The sequence below is a fragment of the Bombus affinis genome, chromosome 5 (assembly GCF_024516045.1).
Source record: "Bombus affinis isolate iyBomAffi1 chromosome 5, iyBomAffi1.2, whole genome shotgun sequence".
In the NCBI taxonomy this organism is placed as follows: Eukaryota; Metazoa; Arthropoda; class Insecta; order Hymenoptera; family Apidae; genus Bombus; species Bombus affinis.
Genome location: NC_066348.1, coordinates 365102 through 389066, shown reverse-complemented (window position 1 = coordinate 389066; position 23965 = coordinate 365102). Strand labels below are relative to the sequence as shown.

At 41.7% G+C, this 23965-nt stretch overlaps 3 protein-coding genes across 7 annotated transcripts in view; 2 read left to right on the top strand and 1 right to left on the bottom strand.

Moving 5' to 3' along the window:
- The window catches only part of LOC126916883 (uncharacterized), a 193689-nt gene that overhangs the window by 12034 nt on the left and 157690 nt on the right, over window positions 1-23965 (top strand). The gene's annotated exons all lie outside the window — the stretch shown is intronic.
- LOC126916890 (uncharacterized) overlaps window positions 1-23965 on the top strand; it is a 109999-nt gene that overhangs the window by 3471 nt on the left and 82563 nt on the right. Inside the window, exons 4-6 of one of the 2 annotated variants that reach the window (XM_050723174.1) lie at window positions 935-1209; window positions 1435-1600; window positions 17713-18305. In XM_050723174.1, coding sequence (XP_050579131.1) covers window positions 935-1209; window positions 1435-1600; window positions 17713-17853 — 582 coding nt within the window. In that variant the 3' untranslated portion in view covers window positions 17854-18305. Of the gene's footprint in view, window positions 1-934; window positions 1210-1434; window positions 1601-17712; window positions 18306-23965 lie in introns of those variants that run through there. The other variant, XR_007710798.1, reaches the window with a different exon arrangement.
- Window positions 23050-23965, bottom strand: part of LOC126916882 (uncharacterized) — a 95964-nt gene continuing 95048 nt past the window's right edge. For all 3 annotated transcript variants that reach the window (XR_007710776.1, XR_007710775.1, XR_007710774.1), the window contains 2 exons: window positions 23411-23503; window positions 23050-23257 (listed from right to left, as the gene is read on the bottom strand). The gene's annotated coding sequence lies outside the window, so the exon portion shown is untranslated. The remainder of the gene's footprint in view (window positions 23258-23410; window positions 23504-23965) is intronic.

Here is a 23965-nt window from a genome sequence, read left to right as displayed (position 1 = left end):
ACAGCGGTACAAGTTGCCGAACTTCCTCACCCGCAGAGATATCGTGATCTTCTCGGAAAACTAACATCTCGTGTTAGTTCAAGTAGCGTCCCATCTTTGCCAGTAGAAGGCGCGCCAAGAGCACGTGAAAGGCTGGTCATGACACTCGCGGCATTCACACCTCGAACACAGAAAAAGATACTTGTTAACGTTCAAGCGGTTCAGATATTGTTCAACTTTCGCGCGACACAAACGTTGTTCAAACTTGGAACGCTACAGGCATTTTTCAACTCTGTTACGAGCAAACTTATACATACTCATTGAAGACATACGAAAGAATACGCGCTGTATTCGTTATCATGCGTTTTTTTATTAGAGTTCAGACTTTTATGGATCGTCATTATTGGAACAGCAAGCGTTCAGTTCTGTTCTTCCCTACGTGCTCATAATCTTTGCTGATAACCGCCATTCGCTATATACATCGTTGGTATCGACGTCAAAGGATTAACACAGACAAATACGTCCGTACAATCCGATTTGATTGATTTTAGATCTTGCATCAAACAGATCTCTATATAAACAGATAATTTCTGATTCTAAACATTTGTATTGCTTCTTCTTCCGCTTTGAAATCCTCTACAAACGCCTTTTATAGTCGTTCGACTTTTCAGCTCACAGAAAAGAACATTACGCGTATTCCTAGCAATCGCCCAAAGACTCGAACGTGTGCTTCGATAAAGCTCGCTTAACTTTCATCGACACATCGATAACTTTGCGTTCCAAGATGTTATTACGCCCTAGAATCCCTAACATAATTTTAGAACCAGAATTTCTGTGCAAAACAATTCCATCGCTTTGTCACGCTTAACGGCTCAATCATCGAAACATGTATCATAACGCACGAATTATGATAAAAAAGAAACTGTCTTTCGAATAAAAGCAATCCGTTTGCCAGGTGCGCTTAAGGATGTACAGGACGTCGACGGAGCAAGTGTACGAAATACAGCCGCTGGAGGGTAACAGTTCTGCTCAACGTTACACTGAACAGCCGAAGCAACGATTCTTTGAAATGCCTACTCTGTCGGTTTCGCCGACGTCTTCTCTCCGAAAGCGCGTCTCGGAACTGCCAAGAGCCGCGAGTGCATCCGTTTCCGGTGCTGCGGGCATTGTCTGCTCTAATACGGATCTGATATCGATCCTAAGCTCGGTAGGGTCTTCCGCGACGGAAATCAACCGATGCGGCGAGGAAGCGCCGAGTTCGCGGGACGATAGCGAATCAAACTGGCCCGGAAAAACGACCGAACAGAAAGGAAGTCGATTGAAGAGCTTCCGTTCCAACAGCTTCGACGTGTCGACATTGCACGGAGCTAAAAGTAAGCTTAGCGGATCCTCGAAAGCCGCTATTTCGAACTTTATGGCACCGTCGAATTGGTTCACGAAGAGACACCAACCGATGTCGAAGAAGCCGGAAGATTTAGTAACGGCCAGTTTAAGTCTTAGGTTCGATAAATTGAAGGTAGTGAAGGCGGTGAAGAAAATGTTCGGTAAAAAGTCCCCTAATAGCGAGGTCAAACACAAAGTCGTATGGGACAACACTAGTGGAACCAAAGTGGACGCTCAGGTAAGTTGTATTTCTCGTTACGATATCGTTTCTTGTTTAAGAACCATCGTAGGTGAAAGGAGGAATGAAAAAGAAAATCGTAAATCGTAAAATCTCTTCCAGAGAATGCACTTTATCGTAAAAATTAATAAAGTCAACAACAATGTGAAATTAAATAATTGTTGTTTGATATTCTGTATTATCGATATAGGTGAAACGTGGAGAAGATAATTTGCAATCATTGCGGACAATATCGCAGTGACATTATTATCAATCGGTAATATTAAAGATAAAATTCATATGGGATGAAAACAGAGCGTCAAAAGTGGTTATTTTTCGATCTTCTTGCGAAGGGAAAATTCCTGCAAAATGTTTAAGAACGGCTCTCAACAAGGAATAAAAAATGTTATTACAGTTCCATTTTCGTGTTCGTTTTTTTTTCTACATGATCCATGTGTCGTTCGCTGTTGAGTGCCGAAGCGTACAGACGTGTCTCTAGTGCCCAGTGAAGTTCGAAAGCAACACGTGTCACCCAACCGTCGAAAGTGAACACAACGTGCTCCTATCCTTCCAAGTGTTTCCTATCCGCCAGAGAGAAGAAAAGCCTACGCAGCTAACCCCTACCCGAACCTTGCCTCATAGCCTCACGACTAGTTATTTATATTGAAATAGCTAGCTCGATGATGGCCCAGCATTCACCACCAGGCTCGCCCACGCAAACTTACAACTACCCCGCACTACTCCCCCCGTGGCAGAAGTGCAGCAGATCTCCACGCGCCAACGATGCCAATAAGGCGAAAAAACGTAAAATTGAATCACCAAATACAAACTCAAACCAACAGCAAACAACACAATTCAACACCCACAATAGGTTCGCAATACTAGAATCCTCAAACGACGCCATGGAAATCGCAGGCCCGCCACCAAACCAACAAGCACAGAGAAGCCCCCCTCCCCCACCAATATTTGTTAATGATGTCATCGACATCCAGACAATGACCAAGTCCTTAGAGAGAGATATCTCCAAGGAGGACTATAACCTGAAGATAACCAACAATCAAGTAAAAATCCTGCCGACGAATCCAGAAGCTTACAGGAAGCTCACCAAGACACTCAGGGCCCTGAACGCCAACTTCCACACCTACCAACTCAAAGAAGAAAGACCTTTTCGGGTGGTGCTACGAAACATCCACCACTCCGCAGACATCGACGAACTAAAAATAGAACTGTCGAAACTCGGCCACGAAGTCACCAATGTCAGCAACATAAGGCATAGAGTCACAAAAGACCCGCTATCCCTATTTTTCATCGATTTAAAACAGAAACCAAACAACAAGGAAATCTACAATATCAGTCGCTTAATGAACGCCATCGTTAAATTCGAACCACCGCAAACCAAAAAGGAGATAGTCCAATGCAAAAGGTGCCAAAGATATGGGCACACGCAGAAATACTGCAACCACACCTTCCGCTGCGTCAAATGTACAGGTACACACCCCACCGACCAGTGCAGGAAATCACCGGAAACCCCAGCGAAGTGTATCCACTGTCAAGGTGATCATCCTGCCAACTACAAAGGCTGCTCAGCCTACAAAACTCTATACTCAAGCAAATACCCCAAACTTAGAACAAAAAAGGAAAATTACCAAACACCCAGCTCGCCGAAATCCACCGTTATCCCAATCCCCCCAACCAATCAAACACCCAGCCCTATCAAACTCACCACTCCCTCAAACTCCTATGCCCAAGCGGTACAAGGCACTCAAAATACACCAAATAGCCACAGGAATCCTCCCCAAAATAGTGCCCCCACCTCACCTAACACAGACAACGTCTCTAGACTTGAAAAGCTAATAGAGAAACAATTAGAGCAAATAAACAATTTGCTATCGCTATTAACACTCATCATGGATAAATTAATACGCCCAGACACAAAATAAAACCAAGACGCATAGCTCTGTGGAATGCCAATGGTCTAGCGCAACGCAAACTTGAGCTAGAACTCTTCCTAAAACACCAGCTAATCGACATAATGCTCATATCTGAAACCCACTTCACCGACAAAAACTACCTGAACATAAACGGATACAAGTTCTACCATACCCAACACCCCAGCGGAAAGGCCCACGGCGGCACCGGAATCATAATCAAAGCAAACATCAAGCACTACGAACTTCCACCATTCCAGAAAGACTACCTCCAAGCAACAAACGTAGCAATAGAAGACTATCATGGTACAATCACCACCTCAGCTGTATACTGCCCTCCCAGACACTCCATCGCCAAAGAAGACTTTGACTACTTCCTGGACACCCTGGGCAACAGATTCATTGCCGGAGGAGACTACAACGCTAAACACACCCAATGGGGCAGCGGACTGGTTACAGTAAGAGGCAACAACCTCCTCAACAGCATAATTACCAACAACCTCAACTATCTTACCACATACGAACCCACACACTGGCCCACTGACACAAACAAAATACCCGATCTCCTTGATTTCCTCATAACTAAAAATATCTCGTCAATACACGTCCAAATCAATTCCTCGGCTGATCTCTCCTCTGATCATTCCCCCGTGATAGTAACAGTCAGTTCAACTATCATCGAGAATACACCTAATGGCTCCATTCATAACCAACACACCAACTGGCAGCTCTTTAGAGAAGTCTTTACCCGCACAACTTCAGCCTCAACCTCACTAAAAACCAATGACGAAATCGAAGCAGCCACGGAATACCTAAATGCGAGCATAATAAACGCTATCCGCGTCTCCACACCGGCAAAAACGTCCATCAGCAATCACGAATACCCCCAGTACATATTAAAAAAAAAAAAAATAGCAGAAAAACGTAGACTAAGAAGGATATGGCAGACCCATAGAACACCGGAGGACAAACGCAAACTAAACAACGCAACTAGAAAACTATCCAAAACCATAAAGAACTACAATAATGACCGTTTTCACAAATATCTCGCCAGCCTGTCCCCCACAGCCGACTCAAACTACTCACTATGGAAACCTCCAGGAAACTCACGCGCCCCCCACAAATAATACCTCCAATCCGCCGCCCGCAGGGTGGATGGGCGCGTAGCCCTATAGAAAAAGCCAACCTATTTGCCAAACACTTGACTGAAGTATTCCAACCTCATTCCTCCATAGCTGCAGCGGACGTCACGAATACCTGCACACTCCCTTCCAAATGTCCCCTCCTATTGAACCCTTCACTTCTGCAAAGATCATAGAAGCAATCAGTCGCCTAAACCCCAAGAAAGCAGCAGGCCACGACCTAATAGGAAATAAAGCAATCAAGGAACTTCCCATAAAAGGGATTCCACTCATCGCATCAATCTTTAACGCCATCCTCCGCTTTGAACACTTTCCTAAGGCGTGGAAAATCTCACTAATCACCCTCATCCCCAAACCTGGTAAACCAATATATGAAACCAGCTCCTATCGCCCAATCAGTCTTTTACCAACCCTGTCTAAACTATTCGAGAGGATGCTCACGAATCGTCTCCTTCCACTCCTAGAAGAATTGAAAACACTCCCAGATCACCAATTCGGCTTCCGAAAACAACACTCAACAGTAGAGCAAATCCACCGCATAACCCACATGATCAGCCAAACCCTTGAAAAGAAAAAATACTGTTCAGCGGTATTCCTAGACATCCAACAGGCATTCGACAAAGTATGGCATGAAGGGCTACTCTACAAGCTTAAAAAAATCCTACCCCACCCATACTACTCCATCTTAAAATCCTACCTTACCAACAGACAATTCATAGTTAAATGTCTAGGCGCCACTTCCGCAACATTCCCAATAGAATCCGGCATACCGCAAGGTAGTGTCCTCGGACTCCTACTATTCTCCATCTACACTGCCGACTTACCCATATCAAACGAAGTAACAATAGCAACATTTGCCGACGACACAGCACTATTAGCTACTCACGCAGACCCGGCAATTGCCTCATTCACTCTCCAGCGAAGTCTCGACTCCATGGAAAAGTGGTTCCAAAAATGGGGTTTTAAAATAAACGAAGAAAAATCCTCCCATGTAACCTTCACGCTCCGAAAACAAACCTGCCCCCAGGTCACCATTAACAACACAATAATCCCAAGCAAGGACTCCGTAAAATACCTGGGCATGACCCTGGACAGGAGGCTAACTTGGAAAAAACATATCTCAGAGAAATCAAAGCAATTAAAGGAAAAACTAAGAAAACTCTATTGGCTCACGGGCCGACGCTCCAAACTAAACGTACAGAACAAAATAACCCTCTACAAGGCCGTAATAAAACCTGTCTGGACCTACAGAATCCAACTATGGGGAACAGCAAGTAACTCCAACATTGAAATACTCCAACGCTTCCAATCGAAAACGCTAAGTTCCCTATTAAATGCACCCTGGTATGTTACCAACGAAACAATCCACCGAGACCTCAAGATACCTACAGTCAAAGATGAAATACACAAGTCCAGAAGCAGATATAACACAAGAGTCAACAACCACCACAACCCACTAGTCACCCAACTACTGGACACGACGGACCAGATCCGCAGACTAAAAAGAAAATAAACTCTAGATTAAATCCTTAGTCCTACTAGAATCAACAATATAAAGCTATTATAATCCATGGCATTGTATCACGCCAAATTAAGTTACTGAAAATTCTCAACGAGAATTGATTGTAAATATTCTAATAAATAAAAAAAAAAAAAAAAAAAGAAATGATCCATGTGAAATAATTCTTCAGATGCTCTGCTGGTAAATGAATCGACGTTTGTAATAGAGGAAATATGAAGTACAGCGAGATCGTTGTTGGCTATTGTTCTACACCGATATCGACAAAATAATTCTTCGACAACTCTATTGATAAATCAATTGTAGTTTGAAATCAAACGAATCTGAAGTACCATAAGTTTGTTGCTACGAGAACAATAGCCACCAACGATCTCGCAGTAATTCGGATTCGTTCGATTTTAAACTTCAATTGTTTTACCGACAGAATCTCTGAATAATTATTTTGCTGGTAAATTCTGCTGGTATATCGATTAGAGTTTGGAATCGAGCAAATACTAAGTACAAGATGGCTATTGTTCTCACGTAGCAACAGTCTTTTTTTTTTTATTTATTTATTCGAATATTTACAATCAATTCTCGTTGAGAATTTTCAGTAACTTGATTTGGCGTGATACAATGCCATGGATTATAATAGTTTTATATTGTTGGTTCTACTAGAAACGAAGGATTTAATCTAGAGGGTATTTTCTTTTTAGTCTGCGGATCTGGTCCGTCGTGTCCAGTAGTTGGGTGACTAGTGGGTTGTGGTGGTTGTTGACTCTTGTGTTATATCTGCTTCTGAACTTGTGTATTTCATCTTTGACTGTAGGTATCTTGAGGTCACGGTGGATTGTTTCGTTGGTTACATACCAGGGTGCATTTAATAGGGATCTTAGCGTTTTCGATTGGAAGCGTTGGAGTATTTCAATGTTGGAATTACTTGCTGTTCCCCATAGTTGGATTCCGTAGGTCGAGACAGGTTTTATTATGGCCTTGTAGAGGGTTATTTTGTTCTTTATGTTTAGTTTGGAGCGTCGGCCCGTGAGCCAATAGAGTTTTCTTAGTTTTTCCTTTAATTGCTTTGATTTCTCTGAGATATGTTTTTTCCAAGTTAGCCTCCTGTCCAGGGTCATGCCCAGGTATTTTACGGAGTCCTTGCTTGGGATTATTGTGTTGTTAATGGTGACCTGGGGGCAGGTTTGTTTTCGGAGCGTGAAGGTTACATGAGAGGATTTTTGTTCGTTTATTTTGAAGCCCCATTTTTGGAACCACTTTTCCATGGTGTCGAGACTTCGCTGGAGAGTGGATGAGGCAATTGCCGGGTCTGCGTGGGTAGCTAATAGTGCTGTGTCGTCGGCAAATGTTGCTATTGTTACCTCGTTTGATATAGGTAAGTCGGCAGTGTAGATGGAGAACAGTAGGGGTCCGGGGACACTACCTTGGGGTATGCCGGATTCTATTGGGAATGTTGCGGAAGTGGCGCCTAGGCATTTAACTATGAATTGTCTGTAGGTTAGGTAGGATTTTAAGATGGAGTAGTATGGTTGGGGTAGGATCTTTTTGATCTTGTAGAGTAGCCCTTCATGCCATACTTTGTCGAATGCCTGTTGGATGTCTAAGAATACCGCTGAACAGTATTTTTTCTTTTCAAGGGTTTGGCTGATCATGTGGGTTATGCGGTGGATTTGCTCTACTGTTGAGTGTTGTTTTCGGAAGCCGAATTGGTGATCTGGGAGTGTTTTCAATTCTTCTAGGAGTGGGAGGAGACGATTCGTGAGCATCCTCTCGAATAGTTTAGACAGGGTAGGTAAAAGACTGATTGGGCGATAAGAGGTGGTTTCATATATTGGTTTACCGGGTTTAGGGATGAGGGCGATTAGTGAGATTTTCCAAGCCTTGGGAAAGTGTTGAAGGCAGAGGATAGCGTTAAAGATTGATGCGACTAGTGCAATCCCTTTTATGGGAAGTTCCTTGATTGCTTTATTTCCTATTAGGTCGTGACCTGCTGCTTTCTTGGGGTTTAGGCGACTGATTGCTTCTTTAATCTCTGCAGAAGTGAAGGGCTCAATAGGAGGGGACATTTGGAAGGGAGTGTGCAGGTATTCGGTAACGTCTGCAGCAGCTACGGAGGAATGGGGTTTGAATACTTCAGACAAGTGTTTGGCGAATAGGTTGGCTTTTTCTATAGGGCTACGCGCCTATCCGCCTTGCGGGCGGCGGATTGGAGGTATTATTTGTGGGGGGCGCGTGAGTTTCCTGGAGGCCTTCCATAGTGAGTAGTTGGAGTCGGCTGTGGGGGACAAGCTGGCGAGATATTTGTGAAAACAGTCATTATTGTAGTTTTTTATGGTTTTGGATAGTTTTCTAGTTGCGTTGTTTAGTTTGCGTTTGTCCTCCGGTGTTCTATGGGTCTGCCATACTCTTCTTAATCTACGCTTTTCTGCTATTTTTTTAATATGTACTGGGGATATTCGTGTTTGCTGATGGACGTTATTGCCGGTGTGGAGAAGCGGATAGCGTTTATTATGCTCGTGTTTAGGTATTCCGTGGCTGCTTCGATTTCTTCATTGGTTTTTAGTGAAGTTGAGGCTGAAGTTGTGTGTGCGAAGATTTCTCTAAAGAGCTGCCAGTTGGTGTGTTGGTTATGAATGGAGCCATTAGGTGTATTCTCGATGATAGTTGAACTGATTGTTACTATCACGGGGGAATGGTCAGAGGAGAGATCAGCCGAGGAATTGATTTGGACGTGTCTTGACGAGATATTTTTAGTTATGAGGAAATCAAGGAGATCGGGTATTTTGTTTGTGTCGGTGGGCCAGTGTGTGGGTTCGTATGTGGTAAGGTAGTTGAGGTTGTTGGTTATTATGCTGTTGAGGAGGTTTTTGCCTCTTACTGTAACCAGTCTGCTACCCCATTGGGTGTGTTTAGCGTTGTAGTGTCCTCCGGCTATGAATCAGTTGCCCAGGGTGTCCAGGAAGTAGTCGAAGTCTTCTTTGGCGATGGAGTGTCTGGGAGGGCAGTATACAGCTGAAGTGGTGATTGTACCATGACAGTCTTCTATTGCTACGTTTGTTGCTTGGAGGTAGTCTTTCTGGAATGATTGAAGTTCGTAGTGCTTGATGTTTGACTTGATTATGATTCCGGTGCCGCCGTGATCCTTTCCGCTGGGGTGTTGGGTGTGGTAGAAGTTGTAGCCGTGTATTTTGAGGTAGTTTTTGTCGGTGAAGTGGGTTTCGGATATGAGCATCACATCGATTTGCTGTTGTTTTAAGAATAGTTCTAGTTCAGATTTGTGCTGAGCTAGACCGTTGGCGTTCCACAGAGCTATTCGCATTGGTTTTATTTTACTTCTGTGCTTATGAATTTGTCCATGAAGAGTGTGAGTAGTGACAGCAAGTTGTTAATTTGCTCAGTTTGCTTCTCGATAAGTTTTTCGAGTCTGGTAAAGTTGTCTGTGCTTTGTGGGGTGGGAATTCTATTTTCTGTGTGTACACTGTGTGTTTTCGAGTTGTATACGTTTCCTTGCGTTGCCTGCGCATGGGATACTGTTGGTGTGGTGAGTTTTTGGGGTTTAGGTTCTTGTATGTTTATGTCCTTGTGTCTCAGTTTTGGATACTTTATATTATGTAGCGATTTGTAGGCTGAGCATCCTTTGTAGTTCGCAGGATGCTCTCCTTGACAGTGGATACACTTGGCGGGGGTTTCCGGGGATTTAGTGCATTGGTCAGTGGGGTGATTACCTGCATATTTTACGCACCGGAAGTTGTGATTGCAGTATTTCTGTGTGTGGCCGTACCTTTGGCACCTTTTGCATTGTATTATTTCTTTCTTTACAAGAGGTGGCTCGAACTTAACTATGGAGTTCATCAGCCGATTGATATTGTAGATTTCTTTGTTGTTTGTTTTTTGTTTTAAGTCTATAAAAAATAAGGATGGTGGGTTTTTTGTGATTCTATGCCTAATGTTGCTGATGTTAGTTACTTCGTAGCCGTGATTTGACAGTTCGCACTTTAGTTCGTCTAGATCGACTGAGTGATGGATGTTGCGTAGCACCACTCGAAATGGTCTTTCTTGTTTGAGCTGGTATGTGTGGAATTTAGCGTTTAACGTTTTTAATAGCTTGGTTAAATTTCTATAGGCGTCTGGGTGGGTCGGCAGTATTTTCACGTGGTTGTTGTTAATCTTTAACTTGTAGTCCTCTTTGCTGATGTCTTTTTCGATAGTCTTAATCATTGACTGTATGTCGATTACGTCGTTAATGAATATCGGTGGGGGAGGGGGAATTCTTTGAGTATGGAGATTATTTACCTTTTCGGTTGTAATCATGGAGTCTTCCGTGGACTCCAGTATTGAGAATCTATTGTAGGTGGTCACTTGGCTGGCTGATGGTTTGGTTTGACTCTTGTTTACATTTGTCTTGGTCGGATAGATGTGTTGCCCTCTTGCCACGGGGGAGGAAAAATGGCGGTGTTATAATTTAGCTCCGGGGAGCCTGTTGGAAATGATAGAGCCATCATCAAGCTAGTTAATTCAGTGTGAAAGAACTAGTCGAGAGGCTGTTAACCCCTGGCTAGGTTAGTTGGATTCGCTTTCGACAGATGGGCGTCACGTGGAGTTTTGTGAACTTCACAGGGCACTGGACACACGTCTGCACGTCTCGGCACTCAGCAGCAACTACGTAGCAACAGTCTGATAGTATTTCAGATTCGCTTGATTTCAAACTTAGTTCCCTTGGTTTAATTACTGATTTATCAGCTGGATCAAAATTTAAAGAAAATGAAGATCAAGTGTAGCGCGTAAGTTTGACCTCTGCTTAATTTTTTTCATCTCTACACTCATCTTTTTCAACTTCCATGTCACATTTCGTATAAATGCTAATAATTCTTTCTTTTTTTTTTGATAAATTCTCTTAAACGTCGCACAAGAATTTTTCGTTCGCGAGGAGGTGCAAAAATGGCCACTTTTTGACTTAGGTCAAAATTTGCAAATTTGGGGTTAGCCCCAACTTAACCACACTTTTAATCCAACATGAATTTTATTTTAATATTACTGATCTCTGATGGTGGATCTGCGATACTGTACTTAATGATTGTAAACTATCTTATCGACTTCTCATCTATATTAATAATATAGGAATATTAAATAACAGTTAAATACTTAAATATATGTTATTTGATTTGTTTTAGAACGAAGCTCATTCTCTGGAGTGAAACTTTTAATTTCTCTTTCTTGCGCGATAAAGGAGAGGTGCAAGGATTTAAATATTTATAACATTATGACCTTTATTCTTTAAGCATGAAAATATTTTAAATACAAGCATATAAATGTAGTATCCAAATGGGTCTTAGAGAGAAAGGACAAGTGATGATGTTTTGATTTAATATATATTATTAAGAGCAACGAAATCATTACAATGCTGTTCTACGTTCTATTCTCGCATGCAGCTTTCTGCTTCCCAATTCGAGCTCTGTCCACTCCGCACACTCCACACGCTCTCCACACTCTCCACACTCTACACGCTCTGCTCGCTCTACACGCTCTGCTCGCTCTACACGCTCTGCCCGCTCTACACGCTCTGCCCGCTCTACCTTTTCCCGTTCTTCGGAACAGGTATCCCGAAACCCCCGTGATCAAGGTCACGCAGCCTTTTTACGTAAACTGTCCACTTAAAGGACCCAACGGTACATTGTTTACAGTTCGGCCGATACCTTAGGCCTTCTGGCCCCGGTACTACATTCGGCCATCCTGCAATAACATCTGCCCTCAGATGTGGTCTTCAGTTTCGCTATCGTCGGAGGCGTCATCTTCTGCGTTGAGGACCCAAGGCTTCATAAAGTCTGCGGTCGTCGATGTGTGCGCAGGCCCCTCATGCTCCCCTACTTTCTCCATCATGTACCGGTCATTCCGCATTATTAGTGATACCCGGTACGGCCCTAAAAATTTTCATCCGAGTTTTAAACCTGGGCCAAAGTGGGTTCTCTTAATGGCTACCAAATCTCCCCTTAGATACTGCTTCGCACTCCTCCGTCTTTTGTTGAAATTCCTCCGGTTTTCTTCTTGCGTCGCAGCGATCTTTCTTTTGGCGTCCTCGCGTAACTCACGACGCTGTTCCTCGAATTTTGCAGCCCATTCTTCGTCGATTAATTTTCTGACCTGTGCATCTTCCTTGATTTGCATTTCAACCCCGACAAGTAGCTGGAATGGAGTTTTCCCCGTGCTTCTGTTTATGGTGGAATTTCAGTACCTCTGGACTTGGTCGACGTGCTTGTACCAATCATCAGGTTTAGGAGCAGCCAGTTTGGTTAATAATGGTATAAGTGTCCTGTTGACCCTCTCTGCCTGTCCATTCCCCCTCGGAACCCCCGTCGTGGTTAGCAAATGCTCTATGTTTTCTTCCTCGCAATATTCTCGGAAGGCGTTGGATGTGAACGCTGTTCCCCGATCTGAAATGATTCGTCGTGGATTTCCAAAAACAGCCGCTTGCCTCTTCAACCGGTCGATAACGTCTGCGGCATCAGTAGACTTGGTGGGGTAAAGCCACGTAAACTTAGTGAAAGCATCCACTACTACAAAGATGTGTACATATTTTTTCCGTGTAGCTGTCATGGGTCCCACGTGGTCGATATGGTAGGTGTCTAGCGGAGTATCGCCTTTGTCTAAAGGGTTTAAATATCCCTCCTGTTTGCCCGATTTTCGTTCGGCTAGGATGCAGTCAAGACAGTTGGCTATCACATGTTCGACCTTCTCACGTAGTCCCTTAAACCAAAAATCTTTCTTGACTATCGCCTCTGTCTTGGTGGCCCCGAAGTGCCCCCGTTCGTGTGCCCGCCTGACTATCTGAATCTGCATAGCCTTCGGTACTACCACTAGCAAATCGTCATTACATTCTTTATACTGTTGAGGTGGCCGTGAGTGAGTTATAGTTGTTGAGCCTGGTCCGCTGTAATTGTCACTGGGGGCTGTAGATGTCGCTGCTGGGGCACTGCTGATTTTTCCTCCGTTTTTTGGTGTGTGGGAGTAAAATCGGACTCCGGTCGCCGGGATTCGAACCCGGGTTCCGAACGTTCGCAACCTAAGACGTTAACCACTGCGCTGTCGTCGTCCGACACTAGTTAGTGTCGAGTGGTGGTATTTGGCTTGTCGAGTGCCACCACAGTACCCCCTTACCAGTGATAGCGTTAGAATCTTAGTGTAATAAAGCGTCAGCCGACTGTTGTCCAATTCGTGCGGACGTTGCGCGAAGTCTTCAATGTGGCGGTGGATACCTGTCAGTACGGTGCGGGCGTTCTGCGTACGGGTGTGGGAGCCTCTGTTCCTCATTTTAGTATGACGTGCTGGTGGTGATGCCCATGAACTTTGCGATGGCTACATCACTCCTGGCTTGGTCATCGTCTCGTATCCTGTCACCTGCTTTTGCGCGCGATCGGAGGTGAGGAGGTGTCGAGGTTCGCTGAAGGAAAGGCTGCTACTGCTCCGTGTTCGTCGTAGCGGTGGGGTTCAGCTTGCCACAGGTCTAGATTCGCGATGATGAAAGCTCTCAGTAGTGCTATCACGGTCACACCTCAGTTTTTGCTGTCGATCACGTCGGGGTCACCAATGTTGAGGTGGCCGTGAGTGAGTTATAGTTGTTGAGCCTGGTCCGCTGTAATTGTCACTGGGGGCTGTAGATGTCGCTGCTGGGGCACTGCTGATTTTTCCTCCGTTTTTTGGTGCGTGGGAGTAAAATCGGACTCCGGTCGCCGGGATTCGAACCCGGGTTCCGAACGTTCGCAACCTAAGACGTTAACCACTGCGCTGCCGTCGTCCGACACTAGTTAGTATCGAGTGGTGGTATTTGGCTTGTCGAGTGCCACCACAATACAATATGTTGTTCCTTATGAGATATCCCTCGACCTGATTGCGCGTTACAGCATCTACAATCCCGCGGACCTCGACATCCCTGTCCTGCGCACTTCTCAACCGCGCAATCAGCCCGTCTTCATTTTCCGCTACGTACATAGTACTTGGCAGTGGATTTCTACTCAGAGCATCCACATGCCGTATACTTTTTCCTGGTCGATGACACACCTGATACTTAAACTCACCTAGCAATATCGCCCATCTGGCTACGCGCACGCATAAATCTTTCTTTCTCATCGTCAGGGCGAATGCCTGACAATCAGTGACAATAGTGAACGGCATACCTAACAGGTATACCCTAAACTTATTTAATGCCTTTACTATCGCCAGTACCTCCAGTTCGTAGCTGGTGTACTTTGCTTCTGCGGCGGTGGTCTTTCCGCTGGCAAAGTAAACTGGATGAAATTTTCCGTCGTTTAGATCCAGCTGCATTAGAATCGCCCCGTAACCCTCCGCGGACGCGTCTGTATGCAATTCAGTCTCGGCGCCCACCCTATATAATTTTAACACAGGCCCGCTGGTAAGCGCTGCTTTCAGCGATTCGAACGCTTCTAGTTCTCGATCCCCGAACTGGAACTCTACCTCCTTTTTCAGCAGGTCCGTTAGAGGCCTGGCGATCTTCGCATAACCCCTAATGAATTTTCGGAAATACCCCGTAAGTCCCAAAAAGCTCTGAACTTTCCTGACAGATGTTGGCTTGGGAAAATTAGCAACGGCCCTAGTTTTATGAGAGGACGGCTTTATGGTGTTTTCCGAGATTATATGTCCCAAATACTCAATTTCCTTCTGCATAAAGCGACATTTCTTCCAGTTTATGACTAACCCATGCTGCTTAGTTAACTCTAAGACCATTCGCAAACGTTCCCACGCCTCCTTTAAACTTCTTGCAAGAATAATAATATCGTCCATGTACACAATGACAATACCCTTGTTCATCAGTTCCTTGAAAATCATCGAGATGTACTTCTGGAAAACAATAGGAGAGATCTTTAAACCGAACAGCAACTTCAGAAATTCGTATTGCCCCGTCGGCGTGACGAAAGAGGTGTACTTCTGGCTGTCTTTGTCTAGACTCACGTGGAAAAACCCATCCTTCAGATCTATCGTCGTGAAGAACTGAGCGCCCTGCAATGCATCTAACACGTCCTCAACCAAAGGCAACGGGAAATGAGGACACTCGATGAGCTCATTAAGCTCGCGGAAATCGACACAGACCCTGATGGAGCCATCTTTCTTTCTAACTATAACTATGGGACTTGCATACTCCGAGTCCGATGGTTTTATAATTCCCTCGTCTGTCCACTTCTCCATCAAATCGTCCACTTCCCTTTTCTCAGACGGCGCCAGCCGTCGCGATCTTCGTACCACGGGTTTGTCGCTTTTCAACACGATTTTCGCGGTTATCCCGACCTCCCGCGTCTTCTCTGGCTTATACCCCCTAATGATATCGCGGATCGCTTCATGGTAGTGAGGTTCTTGTACGTGCGCTAGATCTATCTCGTCGGTCTGTTCTATCGCGTTGACCTTCAATACCTCCGACGCGTCTTCGTGACCATCATCCTGCCCGTCAAGCCGTAGGAAGCTCACCTCGCCCCGTTTGACCCGCAACTCTATCTGATCCAAAAAGTCAGTACCCAGCAGCAGGCTGTGGCTCCTCAATACCTTGTTTGAGACGACGTGCAACGTGACCGTGAATGCACACCCGTCGACCATCATTATCTTTGTAAATTCGCCCCAGGTCTCATTGCCCGTGGAACCCAAACCATCAAACCTAAGCTTACCATTTCCTAGCGGTTGTGATCCTAACCTCGCATACTCGTCTGATCGTATGAACGTGAGATCACTACCCGTATTTACCAACGCTGTAAACCTACATCCATCTATCGTCACCACCTTCATGTATCTCTTCTTCTTGGGTCTTGAAATGATGTAGGTCTTCTTCGGTTGTGCTGTACACCTTGACGCCATGTGTCCAAGTTCGTTGCACCTGAAGCACCTCACACCTTTCTCTTTCTTCGGACATGTAACACTTAAGTGATCGTCACCGCCGCAATTGAAACACCTTTTGAGATCACTGCTCGTTTGTCTCGACTGATTCCGCATTGCTGATCGTTCTGCTTTATCGTCCCTGTGCTCTCCAAGTTTTGTTTTCGCCTTCATATCTCTTTTCATCGCTTCATACTGCTTGAAGCGTTCCTTCAACTGCTGCATATTCCTGGCCCCGGATAGTATAGCTTTATTTGAGACTCCATCGGGAATACCTTGGATTATATAGTCGATCACCGACTGTGTATCGATTCTTCCTTGCCCCGCAAGCTCACGCATACTATACATATATTGGAGCAGACTCTCGTCTGCTCTTTTCGTTCTACGCGCTAACTCTTGATGTACCTGCCGGTCACTCACTGCGTCTTCGAATTCATCTACCAGTGCCATTTTAAACTTCGCCCAGGACTTCATGCATCGTTCCTGGCGTACGAAAGCTTGAGCAGAGCCTGTGAGAAGCTTCCTCGCGAAAACCACCATGTGGATGTCCGACCAGCCACACACTTCCGCCATTTCCTCGAAATCTCTTATCCACTGAGTTACATTCGGTAGGTCATCTCCGCTGAATTTTTTTAACGAGCCTTCCACGTCTTCAAACGTTAACACTGTGCACTTACGCTCGTCTTGGCTTCGACGTCTTCCCACTGGAGTCACCCGAACTTGACTATTGAGATCGTGATTCCCTGGATCGTTGCCGTCTAAACGGTCCCCAATCACGCCCATCTCATCGTCATCGTCGTCCTCTAAATCATCGTCGTCGTCATCGTCTTCTTCTCGTGCACCGTGTTCCCGCTCTAAACGTACCGCAGCCAGCAATCGCGCTACCAGCTCGCGTTTTCTACCCGCTAATCTCAGCCGTCGTCTTCTCAGCTCGTCTTTTAACTCCGGTACTTGCATCTGAGCCACCTGCTCGTCAGTCAACACTGCTTCTCCTGCATTGTAGTCACTCATTGTTCCGAAATATCCCTTTCACTTGTCACTTAGCGCTCTAGATCCCGGCTCGAGCCCCCAAAATTTATGTAGTATCCAAATGGATCTTAGAGAGAAAGGACAAGTGATGATGTTGTCCTTTCTGAGTGATGATGTTTTGATTTAATATATATTATTAAGAGCAACGAAATGATTACAATGCTGTTCTACGTTCTATTCTCGCATGCAGCTTTCTGCTTCCCAATTCGAGCTCTGTCCACTCCGCACACTCCACACGCTCTTCACGCTCTCCATACTCTCCACACTCTACACGCTCTGCTCGCTCTACACGCTCTGCTCGCTCTACACGCTCTGCCCGCTCTACCTTTTCCCGTTCTTCGGAACAGGTATCCCGAAACCCCCGTGATCAAGGTCACGCAGCCTTTTTACGTAAACTGTCCACTTAAAGGACCCAACGGTACATTGTTTACAGTTCGGCCGATACCTTAGGCCTTCTGGCCCCGGTACTACATAAATATTACATATAAATAATTCTATTTACATATACATTTTCATCTTGGTAAAAAGAACATGTAAGTTATCGTACTTACTATTACGTATTTTAACGCGAAATCTCGTTTCATAAAAATTTTCATTCAAATACGTAAACACATAATATTCATAAATTTATAAGAACAATTTTGTCCGTAGGTATTTGGTAGCGCAATTGAGAAGATGTTAACGGCGCAGAAGGGAAACGATACGGAGATACCGAGGGCTTCCGGGTCGAGCGGAAAGCCCTCGGTATCTCCGAACAAACCAATGTCAGGTAAAGTGACAAATTGGTTTTGAAATAGCAAGAATCAAAAGCAGACGGAATTCAGCGAACCATCTCTCTGTTCTTCCCTAAAGGACCTATTCAAGAAGTAATGGGGAAGAACAAATGCTAATAAATGTTAAGTGTCTCTAGTTTAATTAACACTTCTTTATCTAAGAATTTCTTCCCTAAAAGACCTATTCATTATGTAATGTAGAAGCACAAATACTAATAAATGCTAAGTTTCTCTCGTTGAATTAACACTTATTTATTTAAGAATTTATTCAGAGATTAACACGACCTAATAGATGACTGACAATCTGGTGTAATTCAAATTAACGAGCTATACTTTCCTTGTACTTTCTTATTGCTATACCTCTACAATATTCTTTTATCGTATCTGTCGATTTTAATCTCACACAAATATCTAATAAATGTGTATACAGTAGTTGACGAAAATATTAGATAGAAGATTTTTGCGAATATATATTATGTGTGTTAGTGTTTTTCTTCACTTCACTTCAATGTAACGAGACGTGTCTATCATGATTACACCGGTAAAAATTGAGACTAATTTGGAAATATATATATGGAAGCTAGAAGATGCTTATTGCAGACGTACACATAGCAAAAAACTAATGTACAATGTAAAGAGTATTTTTAAACATATGATTGATTAGGGGTAAAAATGCTCCTACTAAAAATATTGTGACTTATTTATACAATACATAATTAACTGTCCAAATACCGATGGTAATCAATAAGCATCTTATAATTCCTATTTACATTTGTTTCAAAAGTTTCTTTCGTTTCATAAGGAAATAATAGATGCACGACACTTTTTGTTTTATATTATTTTATCGATTTATGTATGATCTATTTTGTAGTAATAGAACAAAACGAAAGAAACTTTTGAGACAGCCTAATGCATCTTGAAATTCATGAAAAGCTTCAACAAAATATTCATGGAAAGTTTCTGTAAGCGTCCGAGTAGTTTCGTGAGCCGTTATATGTATAATAATTCGTTACAATGTTAGCGATAGCTTGGAAAGTGAACTATTTTTATTATACATCTTTTTACTTTCCATATTACGCTCATAGATACTCTAAAACGCCGCGATACTAACTCTTATCTATCATGTTTACGAATGCCTATAATTTGTGAAACCGCTTCTGATTTTACGGAAATTTTGCAGTTGCTTGATGAATGAAACAGATTTGTTAAGAGAATCACATGTTATAGATACCTGAACTGCGATTTATTTAATATATCTTTTCTGATTTGTTATCCTGCAACATTTCCATGTTTTACGAAGCTTTAAATTAAATTTCACAAGTTTATTTTCCTTAAGCTAAAGACGATGCTCGTGAAATATTTATTTCTGAAGTAAAAAGTAAAAATATAGCTTACATATTGCTTGTATTTAATCATGTATTACGATTAATCCTGTTGCGATACTCGTATATTTCAGTTAGGCTCTGGTTTTAGTAAACAAGAAAGATTTATAATATCTTAAGAGGATGTTTAGCATGAAATCATGCTAATAAGAAGTTTTTCATGTTTTTCTTCAGGCTTAAAATATTTTTTAATGTTGTGAAAAAATTGGGTTGAAAATGAATAAAATGGTGCAACAGGGTATTTAAACAAACTAATATCTCTTATATGAATAAGTCGAGTGATATGCTGTAAATTACTTTCACAAAAAGACACCCATTTTTATTATTGTTTTCTAAACAAAATTCAATATGATTTGTTATACCTGTAATAGGAAGTTTCTTTAACTAACATTTAGTTATCGATCCTATTTTTATTGAAGTTTAACAATACTGTTCAATGTTAATAATTATTAATTTATAAGTGAAGGGTAATTCCAACGAAGAAAGATATCATTTGCAAACAAATAGTTTCAGATAAAATCAGCATTGGTACTGTAAATTTAAGATATTATAAATCTAATATGTATTGTATCGCAAAGCGGGATTCATGATGAAAAATTAAATATAAAAGTCCATGAAATTTCGCAAATTTAAACATCTCAGTTGATACAGCTTTAATAAATGTGGACAAAAGTTTAGTCTATCTCTATATTTAAATAACGCATGATATTTAATTCTACAGTATAATTAAACAAAGATTCGAAGCTGAAAATTTCGAAATATAATTGAACAATATATCGTACAATAAATGTTATATGATGTTCTGTAAAGGAGAATTGCATTTTTATGAAGAGGATCAAAGATAAAAGAGATTTTTGTTGAACGATACGACCGTTTCGAAATTCCATTTTGATCTTGTGTATGTATAGTGTATCTCGTACAAAAGATATTACAACAAGCGTCCAGTGATAATGTGAAACATTAATCAAAATTTCTAATCTCGAGTGTTTCAAGTCCCAGAACTCATCTTAATAAATATAAGAAGGACAGATTAAATTCAATTTGATTTTTCTAATTTTCTCGTTAATAATTAAATATGAGCATCAATCAATCAATAGTTCATAATGCACGGTATAATGCGTGTATAACATTCATCTGATTTCAATTAACTTACGTTTAAGCAAAATAATTATTCGAACTAGTTTATCATTCACATTATTACACATTTTAATTGTATATATATCTAGTACAACATAGAAAGGATGTTTTAGGATTATGAGTATTCATTTAATTTTTAAGAAGAACAATAAGATTCAATACATGTACACAATAGTTAAAAATATGAAATCCAGTCGCTTTTACATTAAGTACCATTTCCTCGTAAATGAACATACAAAAGATAAATGTCAATAACTATAAATGCCTGTTTAATGTTTCTTTTTTGTTACGATTATATATGTAAAATTAGTTCTTGTAATGAATACTGCTTATAGGAATAAGGATTATTTTTCACTTGAAATAAGTTTGCTTTGATATTTTAAATGACTGAATAAAATGCGGACAAAATATTTTAACCATACACGTAAAGATTCAAGTACGTTACATACAATAACTATAAGAATATATTTTTAAAAACGTAAGAATTTGTACTTTAGATAGCAATGCGTTTAAAAGTTATTTTATGAATTCACTTTATTAATTACTGATTTAAAATCTCCAGCATTTTCAGTAAAATGTCCAGAAAGTAGAAGAAAAGTACAACAAAAGTAGAAAACAGTTAATTTTGTAATATAAATTTATAGTCTACCGAATTAATACTCATATTTCTAAAACAGGGTCTATACACTTTCAAAATTTCAATCAAATCATATGCATAGTATTTCTTTTATCTCATATCATTAAATAACGCAAATCCTTTATTTTAGATATGCAAAGTCAAATATATTTTTGTCAATAAAGACACAAAAAATCTTAGATGTCTAAATGTCAGCTTTAAGAACAGTAGACTTGCCTGCCTTCAAACTTAAATGTCCTTTCCAGTAGTAAAACTTAAATAACATTAACAACGGCAGTAATATTTACGCCTACAGATGGAGGATATTAGACTTCGATTAAAATACAAGTAGCTCAATAAATATGTGTCTAAGTACGATGGTTAAAGAATAACGATTCGTCATTCTTTATTCCAGCGCTTAATGCTATCCATCTTTCAACAAATACAATCCTAGAACAAAGAAATGTTATGCGTGAATTTATTTGCCTTTGCGGGACGAAGGTTTATTAAATTATTAAATGAAAATATTAAATGAAAATGAAAGTTTATTAAATGATTGTAATATATTATATAAATATATATATATATATACACATACATATATAAATATGTATAATTGTGTGTATAAAAATTGATATATGTATGTATGTATAAAATATATATATGTATGTATATATATGTCGGGTTGGCGTTACGATTAGAGTTAGGGTTAAGGGCGTGAAACGAATCCCTATTGGCGCTAGACGTGATCGTTATGCAATAGAGGAGATATTTACCAGTGCAAACATGACCATGATGGAATTGGACAAGTAATCGCGATAATTTGATACTCGAGAAGCTAATGACGATGATCCTAGGCTCAATAACGAATCCACGGTCAACGGGATGACGAACTCTACTCTTCTTTAGCGTCTAAGTTGTACTCAATGTTAATGCATGGGGCAATCACTACGTATCCGAGAGTTACTTGAATCGTCGTCGAGATCGTACCGGAGAGTGACTCTCCGTCTCGACGATGCCGTCAAGGAAAACTATATTGGGTGGGTCTAAGGACATGAGATCCTCGGATTCGTCAAAGAAAGCTTTCGTTCCAAAGGCGAGGGAAATTAGCGCTGTTGCTAATTGGTCGATCTCCATATCGGCGTTTTGAAAGAGATGCTGGCCGCCCTTGAGGGGAGGTTGTTGACGGGGGGCATCGTTCGTGGAAGATAGGCTTCTCCTATCTTCCCGTAGTTGCAACAAGGACCGTTTGTCTAAATGAAGAACTTTGCTTGACTAAATCTTAAGATTTATTGCGGGTCCTCACGTTAGCTAAACATACTGCGGAGGTATATTGCCATCTGGAGATCATCTTACCCGAAGGATAGGATCTGCGTGTGGCGAGCCACGGAACAGAAACCTTTGAAATATTTACTGCCACGTGTCGCTACGGCTATTTCTTTAAAGGAGAGGTATAGAGTTACTCTGTGCCTTTGTTAGATAAAACGTTCATCCCTTGACCGCGGCTACGTTCGGCGACTGGTTGTCGCCTCGAGCCCAAGCTCACTATCATAAACCTCGAACAATCGGAGCGACATTTGTTTAATCTAAATTACAACATTACGGTATTCCCGAGAATCCAAGGAGAGGTTCCGGTGTTTTTCCATCTCCGACATATATATATGTCGATTTGGCGTTAAGATTAGAGTTAGGGTTAAGGGCGTGAAACGAATCCCTATTGGCGCTAGACGTGATCGTTATGCAATAGAGGAGATATTTACCAGTGCAAACATGACCATGATGGAATTGGACAAGTAATCGCGATAATTTGATACTCGAGAAGCTTATGACGATGATCCTAGGCTCAATAACGAATCCACGGTCAACGGGATGACGAACTCTACTCTTCTTTAGCGTCTAAGTTGTACTCAATGTTAATGCATGGGGCAATCACTACGTATCCGAGAGTTACTTGAATCGTCGTCGAGATCGTACCGGAGAGTGACTCTCCGTCTCGACGATGCCGTCGAGGAAAACTATATTGGGTGGGTCTAAGGACATGAGATCCTCGGATTCGTCAAAGAAAGCTTTCGTTCCAAAGGTGAGGGAAATGAGCGCTGTTGCTAATTGGTCGATCTCCATATCGGCGTTTTGAAAGAGATGCTGGCCGTCCTTGAGGGGAGGTTGTTGACGGGGGGCATCGTTCGTGGAAGATAGGTTTCTCCTATCTTCCCGTAGTTGCAACAAAGACAAGGGATCGTTCACGGTTGTCCAATTTAACAAAATGGAACTCGTTGAATTTTATCGACCTAAAACGTCATGCGCAGATATTTTGACCTATATAATTTATATACCATACACTGTACAGATAAGTAGAAAATAAAATAATTGACACTCGCATATGCGTATCTCAGATAGTTACTACTTTACTTAAATGATTTAATTTAATGGAAATCGCTTACCATACCGTCTCGTTTTTCCGCGTATAAAATCATTCGTACGATCACTGGAATCATGTTGGATTCGAGCGATGGATCCATGTAAATTGCACTGACCTAGGATTAAAATACGTACGAAAATGTAACAGGCGTTAAAACAGTATTATAGCCTTACAAATAAATTATTATTCAAAACTCTCGTAAATACATCGTATCTTATATAATTTTCCTAAAAAATTAATTTTATTCGTTATATTTATCTTAGAAATGTACGTTATTAATCTCAACAGCATTGGAAAACCAATTACCGAATGGCTGAAATTAATCGATTACAAAATTCCATTACGGATAAATTATTCGCTGAACTTTTTAAAAGATACGTGTAAGCTTTGAACAATGTAAACAGAAAATACAGAGCTTCCATCCGAGTATACGATCGAGATGTTTGAAAGCAAGTAGCGTACCTTGAAAATACAGAGATACGCATAACTCTGCCCTATGTTTCCCGGTTGCTTGCGTACATATGTAGGAGGAGGTATTCTATATCTAAGTATAATAACAGAATTTCGTTTGGTATTA